General features: G+C 36.7%; 1 protein-coding gene across 1 annotated transcript in view; it reads right to left on the bottom strand.

The window, feature by feature from the left end:
* The window catches only part of LOC121430180 (sushi, von Willebrand factor type A, EGF and pentraxin domain-containing protein 1-like), a 106,726-nt gene that overhangs the window by 39,802 nt on the left and 41,137 nt on the right, over positions 1 to 25,787 (bottom strand). The window contains exons 11-23 of the mRNA XM_041627458.1: positions 25,004 to 25,151; positions 24,265 to 24,381; positions 23,128 to 23,373; positions 11,761 to 11,923; positions 11,070 to 11,197; positions 10,303 to 10,572; positions 9,277 to 9,408; positions 7,692 to 7,871; positions 5,241 to 5,423; positions 3,729 to 3,923; positions 2,821 to 3,069; positions 1,441 to 1,635; positions 684 to 866 (exon numbers count right to left, since the gene is read on the bottom strand). Of these exons, the coding sequence (XP_041483392.1) occupies positions 684 to 866; positions 1,441 to 1,635; positions 2,821 to 3,069; positions 3,729 to 3,923; positions 5,241 to 5,423; positions 7,692 to 7,871; positions 9,277 to 9,408; positions 10,303 to 10,572; positions 11,070 to 11,197; positions 11,761 to 11,923; positions 23,128 to 23,373; positions 24,265 to 24,381; positions 25,004 to 25,151 (2,389 nt within the window). The remainder of the gene's footprint in view (positions 1 to 683; positions 867 to 1,440; positions 1,636 to 2,820; positions 3,070 to 3,728; positions 3,924 to 5,240; positions 5,424 to 7,691; positions 7,872 to 9,276; positions 9,409 to 10,302; positions 10,573 to 11,069; positions 11,198 to 11,760; positions 11,924 to 23,127; positions 23,374 to 24,264; positions 24,382 to 25,003; positions 25,152 to 25,787) is intronic.

The raw sequence follows: 25,787 nt of genomic DNA on the forward strand, positions 1-25,787 counted from the left end.
AAAGACATCATAAAAACAAGAATTTTAAATCTTTCTGCCAATAAAAAGCACTTCACAATGATAATTTTGAATAATAATATATAGCATTTATGATTCGCCGACTATCTAGCTGCCTATTCAATCATGCAAAGATATATTACCCCAGTTATAGCTCCAGCTGCTAAAAGGGGAATCAAAGTACACTTTCAACACTGCTTGTCCATGAAAAGAGGGCATTCTTGATACCAACTTACGGAGATCTGAGTTGGTTTAAAGCAATACAGAGCAGAATTCTTGGTCAGTAAATAGTTACAACCTTTTCATAATCAAATTTTCAACATTTTTTCAATCGCATGAATTTGATAACATCAAAATATCACCCAGCACAAAAATGGCATTCCTTAGATTTCTTTAGATTGATCACATCAATTGTATCTCAGGGGCCCCATCTTACAATTGATCTGATCAATCGCAACTATGGAAAGCAAGCAAAGACAACATATAAAATGCATGCTTGTTCAAAGAAAATTTCTAGTTATGAATGGTATATCCATAAATTAATTGATTTCTTGACAATTTCGTGTGTTCTCCCATTTTGCAAAATTTCCTGGAGAAAAAATTATAACACAGATGGATTTCCATAGAGTTACGATTGATTGGATGACTCGCAACTCTTTGTAAGACGGGGCCCAGGAGTTCCTTACTTTCACAGTAGAAATCCTCCCCAGACCAGGTTCCGTCTTCCTGGCAAGTCCTGAGTGCCGTCCCGTTGACCTTGAAGTACCCAGGATCACACATGAAGGTACATTCTGCATCTAGGGTATAGGGGGCCTCACAGCCAGACTTGACTACCTTGTTTGGTACGACGGGATGCGGACATTCTACACCTAAGGACATAATCATCAAAAGGAACTTTTTAAAGGGATGGATTGGCATTTACTCATGGGATCTGTTTTGTTGCCCTGAAGTACCCAGGACCACATATAAATTAAGGTACATTCTTGGTCTAGCCTTGTTAGGTACAACAAGATGCAGACATTCTACACCTACAGACACAATCGTCAAAAGGAACTTTTTAAAGGGATGAATTGGCATTGTCAAAATTTTGCTTCTGTCAAAATTAATGGCATGCCATATTTTTTCTTGGTGTATATTCTTCAAAAACTCATCTTGTGCATTCCCCCTTCCCTCCATGTTCATACTTGGCACTACAATAAATCGGAACAAAACTGTCTAACAATTTTTTTCCAATTTCAATTTGCAATGGCACAAAAACTGTTATTGGGAAACGAGACAACGCTGTTACATGTAGGTTGTGTTTTTTGTATTATAACGCCACCTTGTATGGCATTGACTTGTCAAAGTTTATCTTGATTTATCTTGTATCTGGATTTAATTTGGAATTTTGAGGGAATTTTTTTTCACCAATCAATGAAAACAAGAGTAATTTAGAAATCTTACGTTCACAAATGGCTCTTTCGCCGACCCAAGTAGGCTGGGTTCCATCGGGGCCACCCATTTCGCAGGTCCGGGTGTCCGAGCCGATGAGACGGTAACCAGGGTTACAAGAATAATGACACACAGATCCATAGTGATAGCTGCAGTTACCAGAAATACCTCCATTCAAAGGCACGCTCAGGTAATCACAATATTTCACTGAAACAAAAAAGAATAAGCAACAATTATTATCAATAGAAAGACGTCACTCATACAGGTATGTGTTAATCCTGCTGGATGGGTCGAATACAAAGTACTCAATGCGATAATAATGAAGAATGCATGGTGTTATTCAATAAAGCCACAAAGAAAAGCTACAAATATACATGAAAACAAATTCACCCATATTGTTTATATTATCTATATCACATATTGTTTTCTATCACTCATGTCGCATGCTACACCCCTTTATATCACCAGTACATTATTGTTTAGTTATTAATATACTTTGTAAATCAACCATTGGAATTGGGACAGGAGGCTTCATGCCACAGTAATTCAGTTAACTTTTTCTGTCCCTGGCATTCCAATGGTTGATATTTTGTATTGTTTATACTGAAATACATTTTTTTCATTATTTGCTGAATAATAATAATAATAAACACTACATATTTTCTTTGAATCTCACACATATTTCTACTGATCAATCCTTATTCTTTGTGTTTGGAATTCATTATTCAATTAAAATTTCTTTAATTTTTCAGTTCTTACTGAAGACCCATGCTACAGTGCATGCAATAACAGAAAAAAGTGGTTTACCCATAATCCTCTCATGATAACGAACGTTGATGGCGCATGGATTATGAAACAAATATGTTACTGCGAACTTCTGCATGCATTGTTACGTACTTACTGTCACGTCTACGTAATTTTAATCTGAATACATTTTTGCCATATATATTTGCCCTTATTAATCATACTGTAGTCATTGTTACTGAGCGTGATTTTGTTTATTGTTTGAGTTTTGAAATATTGCATGCTGTTGGCTGTTAATCCAGATTTAAAAGAACAAAGCCTGTGCATGAATTAGAACAAAGAAGCCACACTTTGTAAGTTTGATACATAATTTCTACTATTTTATACAATTGACAAATGAGAACGACTGATTATGTTCAATTTATGTAAATATTAATCTATTAAACTTTCTGCACATTTATGACTGTCATTTATGCCTAATTATTAACAGATGGTATCTAATACTACTGCTTCCTGCTTCTTGCTATCTAATGATCTAATAAAATTCTGCATCATCAACTTAAACTAGACAGTTGAATCTTTTCATCTATGAGTCAATCACTTTCGAAACTCCTCTAGCTAGAGGCAGCCACAACATGACTAACATACCTGTCACATTTATTAATGCCTCGCATTTAGCTGTATTATTAGCCTCATCGGAAGCATACACAGTGATGATATTCTCGCCGTCATCCAACCGGAAAGGAGACGTAGCCGATCGACGGTACGTCACATTACCCTCGGAATTGTCGGTTGCTACAGGGTTGGAGATGTTGAGGAGTACGTAGCTCATGCCGCGGTCTGCCGTCACGTTGCGACTCTCTGGGCAGGTATCGCCAAAATCAGGCGGAGTTATATCTGTACAGGGTGGGTGAATCGAAAAAGGTATATGCTTAATACAGTATATTTATGACTGATCGTTAGAAAGGAGACTAGTAGCTTTGAAGAAATAACTTGCACATGATATCATTAATTTCTACATCAAATATTATGTAAATATGACAATTTCAAGTCAATTAATTTTAATCATTTATTTGTTATGCTTTCCAAAGAGGGAGGCACAAATAAAAAAAAGGTTTTCAACCAAAATTTGAGGACATTTTTGTCCATAAAAAATAATTGACATGCAAAAAAAAGTCTTCACTTTCAAAAGGGGGGCACACTTCTGTTTTAACAGCATTTTTATATTACAAATTTTAATTGTGCCTTTCAGGGGGGGGGGGGGCATGGGCCGGCTGTGCCCCTTCCCCTTTGATCCGCCAGTGAACTAAACATTTATTTGACAAAGCATTAAAAAGTACAAGGGCAAAGTGGCAATTAGATCAACTGGGCATAAAACAGATAGACTAGTGAGAATTAAACCAAATAATGATTGGACCAAACACTAATTATACACCAAATTGATAGTAGTCCATGTGGATTTTGCCATGATGGTGTAAGATCTGCAAGTAGATAAAATGCACACAAACCCTCTTAAACCCAACATCATGCAATCATCATTACATCCATATACTTACCAACGCAGGTCGACTCGATTTCTTCATCCGACCATCTCCCATCCAGCCCACATGTACGCCGATATGCGCCAAAGTGTTGATAGCCATGTTGACAAAACAACAGACACTCGTCGTCGTATAGTCCCCCAATGGTGGAACAGTTGGTTGGTCGGTACATTCCATTGTCAAGGTTGTCAAATGGTGGGCAAGTTATTGCTGGATTAATAGATGGGGGAAAATTTGTAAGGACAGATAAAACAAGTAAATATCAACAATTATATAAACTCCTGGTTTGAAGCAAAAACTCCAATTGACTACACTGTACTTCTAAATATCTTAGGTTAGACACATCTGCCACATCTGAATGTACAAATTTACACCTTATCCTGAGATGACCCTACTGTAAGCTTTAGTGCCGTCTTTGGGCAAGGCAGAATGTGTAAACAGACAAGGCAGTTGACACCGAATGTGACAATATATTGTATCATTCACCATTATCTAACGGGGGGGGGGGGCAATTTTACGCCCCTCTACATATTACCTCACTACAACGTCGCGCAAAATGATAAATTCTAGCAAGAAGTCAATATCATGACAAAAAACGAACAGTGAAACTTATCAGATAGATAAAGTTACCAGCCTAGATTTGTCATTAAGTTTTTTTTCTTAATCAGTACACCAAGTCCCCATATGAGGAACACCATCAGGCCCAGTTTGCAAAATGACCATGATATGCAACTGTTATACTCATCAGTGAGCAAGAACAAAATCAAATCCAAAGACAAATGAAACAAAATTTAAATGAAATGTACGGTAGGATGCGAAAGTTATTGTACATGTATGTTTGAATTTGCCAGTACCATTATGAGGCTGCGATGAATGCTCCCAAGGGAGTGGAAATTGTGCACTTTTTGTGCAGGATTGAAATGAATCCAATGACCAGGGTAATAATATGCTGTAAAGCGCTTTTTTACCGCTCTGGAAAAAGCGCAATATAAGAACTGGCTATTATTATTATCATTATTATAGACTTTCTCCATGCCCTGGGGATCTACGTTCCAGCAAGCTTCCAAACCTGGGGGGGGGCATTCAAATATATTGCTGTACAAAGGCATGACCAAAAAAACGTGTTGCAAGGGTTTTTTTCAGTTTTTGGCGCGGGTCATGCATGCACTCGTAAATGGTATCAAAAACACAAATTTAAAAAAAAAAGACTGGTCAAATTGTCAATCGCGGGGTCAAACATATTTAGGGTATTTTTTCCCAATTTTTTTTTTTAGGACTAGCTAAACGTGTTTAGGGTATGTTTTTTCCTAAAGCTTTTCTAGCGACAACTTGTTTAGGGGCAAAAATGTGTTAAAAAGCCCACAAAAAACTTGTTTTGGGGGTTATTTTGCACACAGAGAAAAGCTTGTTTAGGGGGTGTTTGGAAATTACTTGGTCACACGTGTGTACAGCAATATATTGGACTGCCCTCCCCCTCAACTGAACTGATAGGCATACACCTGGCATGCTACCAGAATCAATGCTCACCTGTACAATAAAGTGTTGCGCCAGACCATGTGCCATCCTTCTCACAAGTCAGGTGAGCATTTCCGCTGCTCCACTTGTATCCAAGCTGACATTCATGAACACACGTGGAATTCTGGATTGGGGGATCAGCGCAAGCAACCACTGACGCATTGGCTGTGACATTAACCACTGGACATTCAACCACTGCAAGATTAAAGAGGAAGTGCCTTTAAAAGTAATTCAAAAATATATGAAACAATACAAAAATTGTAAAATGTGAGCAACATGATCGAAATTAGTGTCTCATCTATGCATATTCAGATTAAATTTGATAACATTTTTGGAGAATTCAAGAAAAAACCTACAGTATTACTAAATTGAGGTAGAAAAAATAACATTCACCATGCACATTTGCATTCGTTGGATAATATTTATAATACATGTAGAACTTTGACCTTTAATGTGCAGGGGGCCTTTTAATCATTTTTTGTTTAATTTTATAAATAAATAAGTAAATAAACAAAACCTCATCTACCTTCTGGCATAGCATCTCGGATAGCTATAGTCATGTTCATTGTGTTTTAAAATGAAAAAAACAAAACAAATCATGAAGACTTTCAAACAGGATAACTTTCCCATTATTGTAACTTGCTGAGCAGCTGTTACAATGGCTACCACAGTTGATGTAATGGCAAATTATGATAGTTTTAACTCTTTATGAAATGGGTGGCAGGTCCCAGGTGTAATATGTACTTGCGATTGAGAGACTAATATACATGTACATTTCACCAAGAAAGATCATGTGATGGAATTTTCTCAATTTAAGGGGTAAAAGTTTCAAATATCTTTTCCTTAAAGGGGAATGAAACCTTTGGAAGAATTATGCTTGTGTCAAAACAGAAAAATCAAGAATAAGAACAAAGAAAGTTTGAGAAAAATTGGACAAATAATGAGAAAGTTATGAGCATTTGAATACTGCTATCACTAAAGCCATGGAGATCCTCCCATTAGCAATGCGACAAGGATGTGTGATGTCACATGTTGACAACTTTCCCTTTGATGGACTATAAAATACCTATGTCTCTTTTTGCTTTTTCTTATGGTGATACAAACACTCTGGTCATGATGTATTCTGTAAAAATCTGTATTACATGCCCTCCTATAGAAAGAACACATGATCTGCTGATAGATGTGATAAAAGAGGCAGTTTAAGTGAAATATATACTAAAGTAATGGGGAGAGTTGTTCACAAGTGACATCACACATCTTTGTCGCATTGCCAATGAGAGGATCTCCATAGCATTAGTGATCGCAATATTCAAATGTTAAAAACTTTCTCATTATTTGTCTGATTTTTCTCAAACTTTCGTTGGTCTGTTTCTTTGATTTTCCTGTTTTCACACAAGTTATCTTATTCCAAAGGTTTCATTCTCCTTTGATGTTTGCTTCCATCACATTCTTTTTCAGAAAGATAATTCTACACAAGAAACAGAACATGCCTTGGGTGTGTCAGAACAGGGCCCCGTCTTACAAAGAGTTGTGATTGATCTGACAATCTCAACTATAGAAAGCAAGCAACGTCAACATCTAAAATGCATGTATCTTTAAAATTATTTTCTAGATATGGTGTATGTTACAAAAATTCATTGTTTTCATGACAATCTGGTGTGTTCGCCTATGTTTACGAAGGACATTTTGTAAATTTCATGTAGAAAAAATTATGACAACGATGGATTTTCATAGAGTAACGACTGATTGGATCAATCGTAACTCTTTGTAAGCCGGGGCCCAGTTTATTGGGTACCTCTTGTGTATTGAACTTCAGCTCCCTCCTTCTCTCGGTTGATTTTTTTGACATAAAGACCCGAATTCACAAAGGTGGTTTTGAAAAAGATCAGTTGAACCCATGGTTAATGCAGATTTGATGTATAAGTTACACTTAATTTACAAACAAAACATGTCAAATGCTGCCAGTGAAGCATGCTTTTGTCAAATTGACGGCTGTTGCCATGGTTCAGTACATATTTTATTCATGAATCCACTGTTTTGAATAAATGAGTCTATCCTTCAACACAGTGGACAAATGAATAAATAGCATGTTTAACATGACACCAGGCGTCAACTTGGACTATGGTCACAAAGCATGCATCAGCTTTGGACATTTTTTTTTTATTACACGCTGTATATTAAGCGTAATTTACACATGATATCTGTATAAACCATGGGCTCAACCGATGATTTTCCAAACCACCTATTTGTATTTGGACCAAATAGTCCTAAACTCTTTCTAATGTCCTTAACCCTCTCCATGCGTACTTCGCATCAATGCAAACTTGGTGCCGCGGGAACTTCACATTTCACGCTCAAACAAACAATCCATTATTTCCCTCCCTGAAAATAATTCAGCACAGAGGCCGGGGTTCATGGCCCAGCATAAAAAGAGTTAATATTGTGTATCATATCTATACTGACCTGTACAGAATGTGCTCATATCCATCTCCCATTCTCCGTTGGGCAAACAGAGGACATCGTATTCCTCCGTTTCAGACCAGTAGCCTGGGATGCACTCCACAGTGCATCGTCTTCCGGGCTCAAAGGTGCAATCCTCCATTAGGAAACTACCAAATGATACGTTTGCACTGCACGTCAGATCTAGAAAGGAATTAAAAGTATTCAAAGCACAATAATGGTGATAATAATAGCTGGAGTTATAAAGCGCTTTGCCTGAAGATACAAAACGCTGCTATTATCACCCCAGCTTTAGCTTGAGCTACCATCACCGGCGCTCAGTGCATTCAAGGAATTGATCCTACCAGTTACCCATTCACCTCACCTGGGTCGAGTGCTCCACATTGTGGATCAATTTCTTGCTGTTCAGGAAAACACACCATGGCTAGTATTCGAACCCACAACCCTCTGTTTGAAAGGCGGGAGTCAGAACCACTAGACCATGATGCACCGATATAAGAAGCAACTAATCACCTAATCACAGGAAATATTTAACCCTATCTAGGCCGGGTATTTTGGGAGTTCATATGGCCGGGGGGGGGGCCTCCCAGGCCCCCCCTAAGATCTTGGCCGTAGACCGCGCGATCGCGCCGAAAATTGGCACGCAGGTTGCCTGGGACATAATCTACAAGATTGCATAGTGATTTATTTCATGCGAATTGCTATTAAGTGATTATGCTAATTTATGCGTAATTAGTATGCAAAATCATAATTTTCCCTGTAACTCCCTAAATAAAGCTCCAAATGTACTAATTCTTGGTATAGAAACTCTTTGTGGTGTTCTTAGCAAGTGTACATGAAAAAAATTGTGATATCAAATCATTTTCTTATGTATTATATTGTTTTTTTGAATTTATTATGTATTTTTTGTTTTTCGACCTTTTGTTTTTCATTGTTTTTTCAATGAAATTTGTTGGGGACTCTTCTGTGATCATAAAAAGCATAAAATAAATACATTTAGACCAGGAAAACTAAAAATAATCATGCATTTATGAATTTTGGTTGATAACACAATTTGCATTGACTTAGTACACGAAATCACGTTTTTGAGCAATTTTTGGTCTGACATGCACTTACATAATGTTGCGTAATTTTGGAACCATGTACCCAGGTGACGCAAAATTGGTCTCAAAAGTTGCGCAAGACTTGAAAGTAAAAAGTCAGCGAGCGGCGCGATCTAAAAAAATTCGCGCGGCGAAAATATCTCGCGATTTGTTGAGGGGGGCCTCCGAGCCCCCCCCCCCCCCCCCCCCCGGCCTAGATAGGGTTAAGGAAATCACGCAAGTAGCAGAAAACAAGTAATAAGTATTTGAACATTTATAGATTATGAAAAAGAATTCAAAGGATTTTGTCAATCACATTCCTGCATTAATATATCAATCTTCCTTCCTCTGAGTAATAGAAATGGAACATTATATGAAAAAGAATTCATATAGTATTCATATAGTAATGTCAATAACATGTCATTCCTGTCAAGGTAGCAAATTTCCTTCTACATCCTCAAAATAGCCTTATAAGCAGTTGACTAATGTGAATTAGTTTAACTTACTTGATGTGAGACATGTTGTATTTGTTTCAGTATCCAGTTCAATGCCATCAGAACACTTGCACACTCTACCAGTAGGGGTAGGAATACAAAGATGACTACATCCTCCGTTTTCTACAGAACAGGCATTGCTTCCTGGAAAAAAAAACAAGATAAAGAAATAAATTGCAATAGTCAGAAACATTTTCATGAGCCATGTTTGGAACACTTTCACAACAGTAGCAGTGTGTTAACTTTGATTTTATTAGGTATTTCTCTCCCTTTTTACAGCAATTTTGTAGCCCTATCCTAGCCTGTTAGAAAAAAATATACAGAATAGCAAATCTATTCCAATTTAGTTCACAGACATAAGTACATGAAACGGCTACAAAACAGTGAAGTTTGTCTAATATGCACAGCTTTGCTCACTCTGTTCATGTAGCTGTAAATTGACTGCAAACTCCATTCTCTTCAGAACAGGGGAGCATTTCGTGAAATGAATCAAAATCAAGGAAAGTTGTCAGATCTGAAAACTTGTTTGACAAAATGTTGATCAAGTGATCACAGGCATTACTTCCTATAAAAAAGCCAGAAAATCGTTTCCCGCAGGAATCCAGCAAGCTGATTTCATGAAGCAATCCTCACATTTCAACAAAAACAAAAAAAATGGAAAGTGCGCGAAAGCCAGTATAAAAAGATGTACAATGCAAATAAAGTAGGATTCCTGATATCACAAAATGCCTAACTCAATTATTTATTTCCCTGAGTAAAAGATGGTGTCACATTACCTAAGAGTTACTTGACACTTCAAAAAATTTCAAAAAATTATTTCTGATAAAAATCATGTTTAGACACCAATATTGAGATATATCAATGTGTTTTCTGTGTATATCTTTAAAGAAAATCATATATTTCAACAAGATTTATGGTACTGGCACATTGGTGAAACTGACTCCAGACCGAAGCTATTGCATTATTACCAATGACATACCATTGGTTGCTTTGGAGTCAAGTTCATTGTGTGACTGTATCATTCTGACCTGAACTCACCTGTTTCTCTAGTAGAGTTATAAATATGAATCTCGCTGATCCTTGTAAACGTCTGCGGTCCGGCTTCCTCCATCCCTGATCCATTGTTCTTATTGGCCCTCATTAAACCATACTTCTTCCAGTCGCTCCAATAAACGTGATCCCCGAAGATGGCGACCCCGTACGGGTGTCCCCTCGGAGCCAGATTGACGATCATCTCACGGCCGGTCCCGTCGAGGTTCACCCGCTCGATGCGATCTATCTTGGCATCACCCCAGTAGAGTTTACCAGCTGAGGGATTCAATTTTGTCACAAAAAATACAAAGTAACGTTTTAATTTCATTTTGATGTTCAGGTTGAAAATAAAATCCATTATCATTTTTATATTGTTTGGCATGACCGATGCCTTGGAGCCAAAAAGCGGACTAAATCAGTGTGACCCACATAGGTCTCTCCTTCAGATAAAACTGATCGGGGTGTGCAGGAGGATTCCTTGACCTAGGATTACTCCTACACTCACACAAAAAAATGCAGTGCAAGGTGGTGACTTTCACCTTAACATTCTATCAAAGAATGGAGTGTTTCTTACTGTTCTGCAAAACACAAGAGGAGTATGTTGACACACAATAGAAGCTTCCGTCATCTGCCCGGGATGGACAAGAAGCAATGATATTTGGTAAAGCAGGCTTTAAAGACCGTGTCAATGCGTTTCGTACGAATGTTTAGTTGACAATGTCATCTTATTCTAGGTTGAGGTCAAGGTGGACACTAAAGCAAGTCATACTCACCATCAACGTCTAAAGCAATACCATTTGGCCAAGCAATTTCCGAGTCCACAATGATCTGTCTATTAGTACCATCCATATGAGCCTTCTCTATCTTTGGTACTGACCCCCAGTCACTGTAATACATGTAACTGACAGAAAAAAAGAATAGTAAAGGTTACAAATGACTACACTGTGGGACAACATTTTAATCCACCTGTCCGTTGTGTATGTGGTACAGCGCCGTTTCCTTGTGGTTTACAAAGCACTTCACTTTTTTTCTCCATTAGATATACATGTTGAATACTCAACAGTGATATCATTTCAAATGAGGCATGTTGAACGTCAAAATTCATGAACTAATGAAACTGTAGAAAATCTATGACTACCCATCAAAAGAAATGAACTCGGAGGCTATAGTGGTGTTTCATGGGATGTCAAGTGGCTGTTTCTCATAGATTGGATTAATGTATAAATTGATGTCATATCCAAAGTTTTGTCTGAGAATTATTGAATATTCTACGTAAGGTAGGTTAACAATATTTGCATTATCCAACTAATCACTCTCAACATTAAAGAAAGTAACACTGGAAATTAAAGTAGCCCCCATGATTCAGAAATTGCCCCGTTGCAAAAACAGTAGCCTTTAACAAATAGAAACCTATCCTGAAAGTTGTAATACATGAAAGTGTAAACAGAGTTCCAGTATTCTTACCCGCCTACTGGGTCTAGAACTATGGCCCTAGGCTGGTCCAGGTCTGTATCTATCAGTGTCTTGATGGTAGTCCCATCTAGACTAGAGACTGTGATGGTGTTCCGGGCCACGTCGGTCCAATACAGCAAACGGGATATTGGGTCTATAGTCAGACCATCAGGACCTGAAAAAGATCATCAAGTTCATACCAAAATCAATCAATCTATGAAAAGTGTATACAGGTACATTCAAGATATGCTTTTACATGTATATGCATGTGTAAAGAATAACAAATAATCTTTTACTTGTTTTACTGATTCTACAGCTTATTTATATTTTTTTCTGTCTGTTGTTGTTTGTTTGTAATCAACTGTTTGATTTGATGGTTGTTTTAATTCCTTGAATCACTATGTTGTACATTTGTTCGTAAGAGGAATCACAGTTTAGCAAGCCATACATGTAGGCTTTTATTGTAATTCCCCTGGCCACATTTTATTGTATATATCCAATTCAGATTTTATTAAATTAATAAATTAAATGAATCGAATTGAATCAAAATCTAAATCATACATTTATGATTCAGTGTGATGATTGTGATCAATAACTTTATCAAATACAGGAATCCCATTTCCTAAAGAATCACAACTATGGTGATTTGTAAACTACCATGGTAACAGAGCTCTACAACCCGTCACAATCAAGGTCTCAATGGTAGCTATCATAGCTATAAGTCTATGTAAAGCAGGAACTAGGTATTTCCTTTTTAATCCTTTCCCCGCTCTGATTAATCACTGCTTCCGGCAATGACTTGATTCTGTCTACTCTGGATTAATCAACAAAATAAGTGCCCTTTGTTACTGCATTGATCACACTCTAAGATGTAATATAAATCTTTTTGATACTAATAGTTTGATTATTCGATCAAAACAGTTCTATCTATATAGTGTAGAACAATATGTATGTCACATGTAGCAGTGTGGTTCACCGTTTCACAAAAAGTGGACCACAAACCCATACAAAACTGAAAAAAAAATGAAATACCAAGATGCCAAGTTCAAAGGCCAGCGATGTGAGAGATTTTAGGAAAGGAATTGTGACCACCAGTTATTGTGTATATTGCAAATGTGAACACAAGCGTGAGAAAGAGATGGGGGGTGATGAGTAAGAGTCCCTATTTGGGAATCTTACTCCTAATGCAAAACACTTGGCATGGGTGAAACACAAATCAAAGTACCAAAACTGACCATTGAACAAGTTTCTAACAAGAGAGCAATGATAGTCAATATATATTGTTTATTATTTTGTTATTTTTCTAATGCTGACATGCACCAAAAGAGCATGTTCCGATTTGCATCATTGATCTATCTTAGATATTGAACTGCTTCTAAGTAATATCCGCAATATATATAAAACATTCATGTAAAAGCCATGAATGTTTATTTCTCAATTGATCTTTTGCCTCACTCACACGCTTTGGTTCTTAATAGAGGTCCTAAAAATCTTTCATATACAGGTATTTTATGTACATGTATCTAATCTCTTCATTTGTTCTCATATGTCTGGATTAAAAAAAAATAAATTAAAGTTGATTTTAACCTTTATGTAAGTATTATAAAGTTTAGAAAATGAAGCAATGCATAAATTTGTCCACCCCCTATGAAATTATGACAAAATACCATGTCAATATACCGGGGGGTAGGTAAAGACTGATATTAATGATCCCATTTCATGAAAAAAGTCAAAGTGTAATATCATCTCATTGCGCAGTGTAACATCTGTTGCATAATACTTCATACAGGAGAAAATCTTTGGTTGTACCAGTGATTTTTTCCTGCATTAAGAGTCTATCTATTGCAGAATATTGTGCTTACCTGAGTATTTTTATCATATAAAACTTTTATGTAACAGGTCTCTAAAAGTTGAAATTCTTGTAAAGTTATAACAAATGTTTCTTGTATCATGTAATCTATGAAGCAAATCACAATTCACATGTAAGTCTAATTTAGGATTTACATTTACACGAAAATTACTTCTAAATGGGATTGAACATTACTCAAGGCAAAGTGACAAATAAGAAAATATGTTACAACAAAGTACATGTATGTGAAAGAGGTGCTGCGTATGAACGGTAATAGCTGGTGCTCAAAGTGACATTCAAAATGCCGTCAATCAACAGTGGAATCTTTGAGTCGTATTTCTACTTTACAGTCAAATATGTATACTCAAAATTGATTTTCTGAACGAAATTGACACATCTAAGTAAATAAGAAAATATTACGCTACAACAAGGAACAAACATGTACATGAAAGAGGTGCTGCATATGAAATGGTGCTTAATATGGAAATGTTACGCTACCCCATAAATGTGTTCTATTTGCATGAATTGAAAAAAGAAAGATCAAAGGCAAATATCTTAGGTAGTATGAAGGAATGACTTGCCTAACTCATATGATCCAATTTGTTTACCGCTTATTATACATTGTATACCAGAAAGAAAAAAGGAAAATTGTTTTCAAGATACTGTAGATACAACTGTCATCAGCATGATTTGATTAATTTGTCCATTCATTCATTTGTTCTTTCTTTCATTCATTCATTCCTTCAATTATCTATTCATTCATTCATTTCTTGTGTCCATTAATTTCCTTTAATATTCATTCATTCATTCACTCATTCATTCATTCATTATCCTTTCTTCAATCCATTCCTGCATCAATTACAATACCAATTGGTCTCATATCCACTTGGTCAAACACCACATACATGTAGTCTAAATTTAGATGAACTGTGAATGAAACAAGAGCAAAATAATTTGAAGACAAAATGGAGATTAGACACTTTGCAGACTTGCCAGACTCTGGGAATGAAAAACTCCATTCAATGATCCCCAAAACTGTATTTTAAAATATTGGACTTAAAATGACTTCTGGCCTTTGCATATGTAAAGTTACATTCATCCAATTATTATTCTTGTGGAAATTCAATGAAATAGAGACATGATAGAGATGGTTGTTCTCATTAAAATAAAATCGTCATTTAAAAAAAGTCTGAAGAAAAAAGGTAATTAAAATGGTGTAATTAGGTTTCTAAAGATACTAAATACAGCAAAACTGTAATAGTTGGCAGCCAAGCATTTGGGCATCAGACTATTAAGTACTACAGAAGCAAACATTGGAGACTGGACAAAATAGTTAACTAACAGTAACATATTGATAGTAGACCAAGTGTCATTAGCCATGGGAATTAGACAATCTACTCCTGGACAAAGTGGATACAATTCCTATATAGCTGATGCAGTGCAGTGGGCATTTTAGGAGATGACCAACGTAAAGAGAAAGCGATGAAAAATGGAAATGGATAAGCAAGCGCAATGACCAATACAAATTACCTTTTCATCAACAGATGGTAAATATAACATTAGGCTATTTTCACTAGAGTTCTTTTTACTATGGTAGAGCACATATTTTGCAATTGTAAAGTACCAGAAAAGGATTTTGCCATTTCCTGATCAATTGGCAAGTTTCTTCCTGATTGTATTTGATCATTTGAAAGTATGCTTTCTGTTTTTATCAAATTGAACAATCCTTAGCCATTCAACCATACCTGGGGGGTGTTTCACAAAGATTTAAGTATGACTTAGAGTCGCACTTAAATGCCTAGTTGCGCGCAGTATAAAAGGCATGACAGCATTGGTCAGATCATGCCAAGAGGACGCGCACTACTGCGTATTGATCAATAAGATTGCGCGTTGCATATCATGTACGCGTCGACATTTAAGTGCGACCTAAGTCATACTTAAATCTTTGTGAAACACCCCCCTGGATAATTAACTACAGATCTTTCTAACAACATTATAGACAATCTCAATTAACTACTATGAGAAAAGGAAGCAAGTTACAAAGCTGATAATTCATGTAAAATATCAACAACAACAAAATTCTGTCATGTAATTCAATTCTATTCAATTTTATAATTGATTTCATCCAACTGAAAATTCATTTGGGGGTTTACAAGAGAAACAGTATAAAAACATTGCCATTGTCTTTAGAAACAGTTTTTTAATGAGCTTTAAAAACATATGAATTATAAATGATAATATACAGAAGTTCTGAATCATCTCAGCAGGGATGCCACTAAGAACTGATTATAAACTCTGAAAATCATCTAGAATGACCCCCTTCCTACATGAAAAAGATATTTTCTATCTCCAAATTATTTTGAAAAATTCAGAATTCAGACCTTAGTCCGCAAAGTGGCAACCCTGCTGTAGAGAAAACATATATAAAATATTACATCAACAATGAATCTGATTTTGAGGGTAGACTGCATATTCCTTTACCATCACTTTAGTGGTAAATTCTTATGTTGATGTGTAACATCAGTGGCAGATCCAATGGTGGCACAGCCGGCCGTGCCCCCACCCCTTCTGAGAGCAATACCGTTTTTACCAAAGTATGCCCAACTCCCTTTTGAAAGAGAGGACTTTTTTTTTGCTTGTCAAATTTCTCGCGGACCAAATAACATTCATTTCCAGATGATACCTCCTTTTTTTTTGCTTGTCAAATTTTCATTGGATAAATGTGCCCTCCACTTTTCGGAAAATTCTAGATTCACCCCTGTGTAACATGCTTCCTTTTCAACAAACTAAAGGCCTGGTCACACCGCCCGAGCGTTGTTGGAGCAGTCGTGGAGCGGAGAGAAAAAAATCACCACCGCTCGCTACCATTCACCATTTTCAATTTCGATTGTTTTTTTTTTTTGGTTTTTATTTGCGATTTTTTCCCCCAATTTTATGAGCGAAATTCGACCCCCTCTCCCTACTGCTCCACGGCCGCTCCAACAACCCTCGGGCGGTGTGACCAGGCCTATACATGTACATCAACAAGGTTCCTCACCCCTTGCTAGTGCAGTGTGCGCTATCTACTGGCTCAATCTGGAAGGAATTTTGCACTCACCATCTAACATACCAATATCATTACTCACTATAGCTTTCCGCTTATATCCACAGAGTTTCACAGTTGTTTTAGGGGCATTGGCTGGGAAGATGGGACAGATATATTGACCTAAAATAAATCTGAACAGCAACATATGGGATACATATTTTCTTTCCTGTAATATAGGTCTTCACAATAACTGTAAATTTTGTATTGTTCATCATGTACATTTATGAACAAAAAATGGGAAGTACATGTATAAAGCAAGACTCTCCATGAATGATTGATGAGTTTAATATACCATTACAAGAATCTCCTTCTACCGTATATTTCAAAGAAATAGGATTCATCAAACATACATGTATAAGAATCTAATACATTGCTTTCTTAAAATCAGCCCCCTTTTCAATCCTATATGTATATTATCTTTTTGCCATCTTTATCAAATTTTCAACTTCCTTAGATTATTAGGTCAGTACTCTCATAACAAAAAAATAAATCGCTGTCCCATACATGTACTTTCAGACAGGATGAACAGAAGCAATTATCCTGAAAGATAGCCCAACAAAAAAAGGACTACAAAGTCCATCAAAACCTCACAGAAATCAAAGTAGAACCAATTATTTTTCATGTTTATTCCCATACAGCCAATTACTTACATGTATGATGCCACTTGTCAAAGCATAAAATGGAAAATCCATGTGTGGGAGAGTGTTTATGTGGGACAAGGATGAATGTTTTTGTATTACTATTGGTTGAGGGAATGTGACTTGGGTATTGGGTGCGGGTGTGTGGCGGTGGGTGTGGGTGTTGGGTGGGTGTGTGTGTAGTGTGCACATTTTCATGAAATTTGGATGAGTTTTCATGTGGGATATGTGCGGGTGCATTTGTGGATGTGCCGTGTAAGTTTGTTCAGTGAATGTGGGTGCAAGTTGAATGTTTGTGAAGGTGTCAGTGAGTGTTTGTGAGGTTGAGTGAGAGTGGTTGTCGAGTGAGTTTCCGAGCGAGATACGGTCTTGGAGTTCTCGAGGGTTGAGGCATGGGTGAGGGTGAAGAACAGAGTACTTACGAAACTGAGGTGTGGTATTTAAAGTATAAATTTTCTTTTTCATAACATAGTATGATAGGGTGAGAGTATTACTTGGATAAATAAAAACTAGGTGCCTGTTTTGAGGGTGGGTGACCACTGTGGACTGCAATCACAGGTTTCTGAGATAATACTGAATAACAGGAGAAATAAATTAAGTTTAAATAAAGAAATATCCACACTTGTTGACTATTCAATGAAGATATATCAATCCAATATCAAGCTACAGTGAGATCACATTTATGAAATGCCACAATGCAAGAAATGCAGACTTCATAATCTCATCCTTACATATTTTACTAAATGGACTTTTTAAAAATACTCAGCAGGGAAGAATTGACATTTGATTGGAAGTTTAGATCATGAGAAGGGGGGTGGGGGAGAATTCAAGTTCTGTACAGATCTGTGGAAATATCAATAAAAGTGTGGCAGTCACAGATTTAAACAAGTGCCTCTGGCTGTCTCACCTGCATCACACGATACAAAATAGCAGCAGTGCTGACTTTGAAAACTACTATAACTCGCAACAAAATGTTTAGTGATACTTGATTACTCTTATTTCCATGTTTTATAAACTAGACCAATACACTTACGGAGATATGATGGTAATTCAACAAATACCCCCAACATGGCCAAAGTTCATTGACCTTACATGACCTTTGAATTTGATCATGTGACCTGGAACTAGCACAGGATGTTCAGTGATATTTGATTTCTATTATGTCCAAGTTTCATGAATCAGATCCATAAACTTTCAAAGTTGTGATGGTAATTCGACAAATAGCACCCCAATTTGGCAAAAGTTCATTTGACCCTAAATGACCTTTGACCTTAACCATGTGACCTGAAACTTGCACAGGATGTTCAGTGATACTTGATTACTATTATGTCCAAGTTTCATGAATCAGATCCAAAAAATTTCAAAGTTATGATGGTAATTCAACAGATACCCCCAATTCGGCCAAGTTCATTGACCCTAAATGACCTTTGACCTTGGTCATGTGATGTGAAACTCATGCAGGATGTTCAGTGATACTTGATTAACCTTATATCTAAGTTTCATGAACTAGGTCCATATATTTTCTAAGTTATGCTATCATTTCAAAAACTTAACCTTCGGTTAAGATTTTGATGTTGATTCCCCCAACATGGTCTAAGTTCATTGACCCTAAATGACCTTTGACCTTGGTCATGTGACATGAAACTCAGGCAGGATGTTCAGTAATACTTGATTAACCTTATGGCCAAGTTTCATGAACTAGGTCCATATACTCTCTAAGTTATGCTATCATTTGGTTAAGATTTGGTGTTGACGCCGCCGCCGTCGCCGTCGGAAAAGCGGCGCCTTTAGTCTCACTCTGCCATGCAGGTGAGACAAAAAAAGGAATATAAATTGCTATGCAATGCTAGGAAAATGATTCACTGCTTGATACTTTTTGTTCAGAAATATGACATTTCTTTGTTCATGAATTGTTTTGGTGACAGCTGCTCTCTGATATTGGGTGCAAGTGGATTTCAGTTTAGGGTTGGTTTTAGTGTTAAATCAGTGCAATTTTTAGTCCATGTTAGAAATTGTTAGTGTGTTCTGAAAACAACTGTCACCAATCGGCTTACATTGAATCATCATTTATCATATTCTCTCTATAGATAAGGCTTTGATACATCTTTGTTCCGAAATGGCTCACATGTATCAGGCAACAAAGCCTGATGTAGAGTTTTAGCCTTGGTTTTCGAGCCTTTTGTGATGATTTACCATTTAAAATTTTTCTTATGTACAAGCTAAAAAGTTTTTGTTTTTGTCATATTGTTTGGGAGGACAATCTGGGCCCTGTTGTACAAAGAGTTACGATTGATCCGATCAATCACAACTATGGACGGCCAGCAACGTCAACATCTATTATGCATGTTTGTTCAAAATACTTTCTAGCTGTGATGCATAGTCATGCATTCATTGTTTTCTGGAAAATTTACTGCGCTTCTCTTTGCATACAAAGGACATTGTGTCAATTTTCGTAGAAAAAATTAAGACACTGATGGATTTCTATAGAGTTACGATTGATCGGATCAATCGTAACTCTTTGTACAACAGGGCCCTGGTGTACATGCTCCTGCAACGAATCCCCCTCATTGAATCAAGAGATGCATTGTACCTCCCCCCCCTCCTTTTTTTTCTATTTGTGCTGCAATTATAGTAATGTGCCCTATAAATAGAGGTCTTGGACTGAAAATATAGAAATTATGTAAGGCCTGGCCCCAGAAAAAAACCCTGATGATTCAAGTTAAGCCTCAACAAAGCATGTCTCAGTCATTGCCTAACATCAAATGAAAATCAGAGTAGAAAACAATGATCCAAATGGCGCAAAGGTGTAGTTACTCACTGTTGTGCACTAATTCAGCTCTATCTATTTTTCCAAGTTAACTCACCAAATTTAACACCGATTTCATTATAATCCTTACATCCCACTATATATTCAGTGATGAGTTCACAGTAATATTCAGGGGCATTTGCTGGGGGATGAATCAATATGGATTTTCATAAAAAATATGACTATTCCTTAATATTACATCATAATGAAGAGGAATTTTCAATGAAGGAAATGCTCGTCCATCAAAAACACTCAGAATCGGTATAAAAGTTTAAGCATTTCAAAATAGGTTATTGCCAGAGGAATATTTCTTACAAGTTTTCATCACTGACAAGCTGTAGAAATGAAATCCTCAGTTTTTAATGAGACGACTTGTCGGTGAATATCAACAAAGTTCATGAAATTATACCAAGGGTACATGTACATAACACAACACTAAAAACTAAGACTGATTTGTGTCAAAGACAAATATATTCAATCATCCAATAATCACCTCAGCATGTGAAATACTTGTCAAAATTTCTTTATCCTCCAGAACTTAATTTAATCCATGGTCCCCAACACTGGGGGGGGGTGTGTTTCATAAAGATTTAACCCTATATAGCCCGGGCTATTTTGAAATTGTATAGCCCGGGGGGGCCTATTAGGCCTATTAGGCCCCCCCCCCTCAGATCTCGGCCGTTTATCGACCGATTGCGACCAAATTTGGTGTGTGGGTGTCTCATTATGTATTTTACAAGAATGCATTGTCAAATTTGTGATATTTATTATCATTTTTTTATTTATCTAATTAATTATGCAAATATTCAAATTTTTTCAAGGAATTTTCATTTTTTTGTAGTTTTCCCCCATTTTTTGAGAAAATGCAATGGAATCAAGCATGTTAGTAGCCAGTCATGTAATCTAAAAGACAGCTCACTCAACTGTATTGAAATTGTATAATTATTAGATTATAATAGTAATTAATTATGCGCATATGCTAATTTTTCTCGATAATATTCTTGTTTCCTTCCGTGTTTCCAAATTCTTATGTATTTCTTTGTTTTTAATTTATTATGTATTTCTTTGTTTTGAAATCTCTACTTTTTATTGTTTTTTTAAATCTAGAATAGTTGGTGATAGCCCAAAAGAAAGTTAAGAAAAACAGAAAAAAACATTCATCTGACAACACTTCTTGTAAAACCCATACATTGTACACACAAAAGTCAATGGAAATTGCCATTTTCGGTGACATTGGTTACGAATATGTGCTATATCTCCGCAAGTGTACCCCCGATTTTCGCAAACAGGGTCTCAAAATGTGCGGGAGATGTGAAAGAAAAAAGTCATGAAATTTCAGCGTATTATTTTTTTGCATTTAGAAATAATCGCGAAAAATGTCGAGGGGGGCCTTTTAGGCCCCCCCCCCGGGCTATATAGGGTTAAGTATGAATTAAGAGTCGCGTATACCGAGTTGCGTATGGTATGAGAGGATTGACCACATTGGTCAGATTGTGTCATGAAGACGTGCACTACTGCGTATCTATCAATAAGATCGCGCGTTGCATATCATGTGCACGTCGGCATTTAAGTGCGACTTAAGTCATACTTTTTGCTTAATTTTTGTAAAACATCCCCGAGGTCTGTAGATGCCCTTTTGACTAGTTCAAATACCCCCTCCCATTCATTGCTCTTGGATATTTCTATGCCCGTTTTAACTTTTCGTATGTGAGCTATTATATAGAAATGCGCCCTCTAGAAATATGGTCTTGCCCTTACAAATATTAAAGGCCCAAAAAAGCAAATATTTAGCTTACATGAACAGGGAGTGTTGATTTACGCTACATTGTTTTGATTCAGAAAGTGAGATCATCTTTGAGAAAATAATATTGGGTGCCCGGGGGGCCACTTCCATGATACCATTCGCGACCATGAGATCTCAAAACGCACCCTAACACGTATTTTCTATATTCTTAAAATGCACCCTTTAACAAGTATTGGCGTGTGAAACACTACCCTTAACAAGTATTGGAAACTAAACGATACTCTTGGCAAGTATTCCCTGAATTGAACACCTAAACAAGTACAGCAATATTTCAATGTTATGTCACGGACATCGGTCGTCGGTTTTACCTTTACCTACATCATTAGGTTTAGTACAGCCAATCTCGCGCAAACATGTAGTGTTCACTCCTGGGGCAAAAAGTACATCCTTCATAAAACATTTTAGTTGATTTGATTTTTTATACCTTAACAAATTTGACCCTAAACACGTAGCTTTCCTAACGAAATAGATACCCTCTTCATTATTTTAGTGTTTTTGACACTTTTATTATGTTACGTACGTGACATGCCCTATCTTGAAAAAGATGTCCTTTTTATGTGTTTTCGGGGTCACACATGGTATCCACTCGTCAATGTAAGTGGCCCCCTCGGGATGGGGGGGAGAACCAGCAGTGACAACATGTACATACATGTAACCCTTCCATGCAATGTCACTGATATCACTGAATACCAATTGAGGGAAGTAGGGGGGGGGGGAGTACATAATCCAGATTGCTTTTAGGGAAGTTCATATACACATCCATGTGTTTTGTACACAGACGACCTTGTCCTTGTAAGAGACAAACAAAATATAATTAAATAGAAAGTCAAAATGGGTGAAGAATATTAGAAGGAAGCTGATCACAATATATTGCTAAAATGTAAAGAAGTCCAAAGCAACATATACAAATCTTAATTGCGCAACTAATTGCAGTTTCTTTTTACAACTGAATGCACTAGCCATTGTGCATCCTCACTAATAAAAACAAATTGTACCATCAATCACTGATTAAATGTTTACATGTAATACAGGGCTAAAATAAATGATGAAGTTGTAAGTAAGATCGTACTCTATTTCACGTATCATACCCTTTTGAGAACAAACTATATGCACTCATGGTGTTGCACAATTATGACAATGAGCAATAAAGATACCTCAAAACTAAAAATATTGAAACTAAGAGGGGGTCTTTCTTACCATCAACGCCTGATCTTCCAAGGGTCTCCTGGCCCGTGCCGTTGAGATGAGCTCGACTGAACGACCCAAGCCTCACGTCTGTCCAATACACCATGCTGTCAATGGGGTCATAGGCCAGTGCGATAGTTCTTACCATATCCTCCAGGGGGATAGCAGAGAATCGTGTCATGGGGGCATCCATGCTGATCTGGAAGATGCCGGGGATGTGGGTGTCGGCTATAAGGACAAAGCTGTCTTCCATGATATCTGTACAAAAAACAAAGTACTTCAATTTTTCTCTTTTCATGATGATGTGAATGACTCCCTCCTTCCACTACTTTCTGTCAGCATACTCCTTGTCGAGATCAACATTAACGCTTTCCTTCTTCACCAAATCTTTCCATGTAATCTGTAAATGGCTCTTCATGCAAAATCCCATGCTCTTTTCACAGGGTCTTCATCTCCCTTCCTCAACACGTCGCTCATCCATCTCAAAAATTTTCTACCAAGAACTAAATCAACTGGATTGACAACTGATTAAAAGCATTATATTATCTCTTGCTGCAACTTATTTCATACTAATTGAGACACATCATTTACACAAGCATGAAAAAATGAAATAATTATGGTTTCATGTAATAACATAAGGAAAAGGAAAAGTAAAGTGGGGATGTGACATCATCAGTCCACCTAATGAATATTCATGAAGACATGCCCAGAAGAATTTACCGAGAATAACATTAATATCTAAAATTCAATAACTTTGTTATTTTTTATCCGATTTTGATGAAATTTTCAGCATTTTGCTCTGTGAATTTTACTCTATTTATCTAGATATGATTATTTTTAGCCTGGAGCATCCCTTTAATTATGGATAGCCAACATTGTCAGAAATTGTTAATTTACTGGCTCAATTTATCAGTTCATTTAAAAATTCAATCATGCATAACACTCTTTGAACGAAAACTTAGTTTCCTTCACCACTGAAGCATGAGGAACAAGCACTGTAAGATACTAAACATAGACCTACAATGTTAACAACATTTCGATATTTTTGGCATCCCACAATTTTAGCAAAGAGTAAGACCATGACCTATAATATTAAATTGGACTTCAGAAAAGAGGCCAGTGAGTTTTATGACATCTTAATACACATACCAACAGTGCAAGTAACATTGTCATCTGCTAAGGTAAAGCCAATGCTGCAATGACACACAAAGCCCTCTGTTGATCTTGGTAAGCACAGTTGGTCACATGATTCCTCGTCGCAAGCACCTGGAGAAATAGAAAGGCAGTGTCGATCAATTCATACATAAATGTAGAGCAAGAGTGAAGGAGTTTCTCTTTTGAGAAAAAAAAAGAATAAAAAAAGACCCACAAAGCTACCTTCCCTTTCCTCCCTTTGCTTTTCCCTTTCTCCTCCCTTTTTTCCCTACTTTTTTTTTCTTTTTGGGGACAATTTTTTTTTTTGGGGGGGGCACCCGCCGCCACCACCTCCCTGGCTACGCGCCTGGGGCACTATACATACATATACTATATACATACATGTGAAATTTAAAAATACTACCCCCAATTTTTGGTTTCCTTGAATTTCAGTATTTCAAAATTAACAAAACAAACTAAAAAAATGTTTTAAAAAGACAATCCTTTTCTCTTCAAGATTTGTTGTACATGTACACTTTGAAAGTAATGAATGATGGATAGGTGCAAAAAGTGTTGCCTTTGAAGTGGAAAAAAAAATAATCAAAATGCTAGTCACCAATACATACATGTACTTCTGGATATCAATTTACATTTGATTTATTGAGTTGCATTTAATGGCAACCCTGTCTTTTTGATTAGCTGAAAATCAAGTTGCTTTTGATTGCAGCTATGTCTGCAACCAAATATAACTTACTTATTCCATCGGGTTGTCTGGTATCATCATACATGCGGACACCATAAGCTACCTTAGATACACGCATGCTCTTCACTAGTTCTTGCTTGGTAAGACTGATGGCATGCAATCCGCTATCAGTACCCCATTCAGTAAAATAGAGATAGCCCTGAAATTTATAAGAAGAGATTATATTTAAATAGCTGGTAGCAGTAATAATAATATTCCACTTTTACAGCGTTTACATCAGAATGACATGTGATTTACAGATATATCATTACCCTGGTCATAGGATTCAATCAGTTATTCCCGCACACAATTTATGCACATCCTCCACTCCCTGGGGAGTATTCCAGTCAGTCTCCGGTGACGGGCACACAGTGCTGGACAAGATACAATGACTTTCACATCCTACCGGGTACCCATTTAGCACTTGGGTCGAGAGTGGGAAGGCGTGGATTAACGCCTTGCTAAAGGATGCCATACCACGGTGGGATTCGAACATGAGACACTCTGTTTACAAGGCGAGAGTCAGAACCACTACCCAACGGCTCCAGTAGTGACAATCTAATGACTGCAAAACGAAATCCGATTAAATGACCACATGAAAGTGATTTTTTTCTTTAACCAAGTGATCCTGGTGGATTTTATATGAATTAAATTCAATACAGAATTATTTCATTCTTGACTTACATACTAATATATTCCAAAATATGTTAAACAGTGAAACTGAAATGGGAAGCTAGATGAATATGTCCAATGTGCCTTTACAGAGTGTAGTTCCCTAAGACTAAATGTTTATAAA

This window comes from Lytechinus variegatus, chromosome 16, assembly GCF_018143015.1.
Source record: "Lytechinus variegatus isolate NC3 chromosome 16, Lvar_3.0, whole genome shotgun sequence".
Taxonomy (NCBI): Eukaryota; Metazoa; Echinodermata; class Echinoidea; order Temnopleuroida; family Toxopneustidae; genus Lytechinus; species Lytechinus variegatus.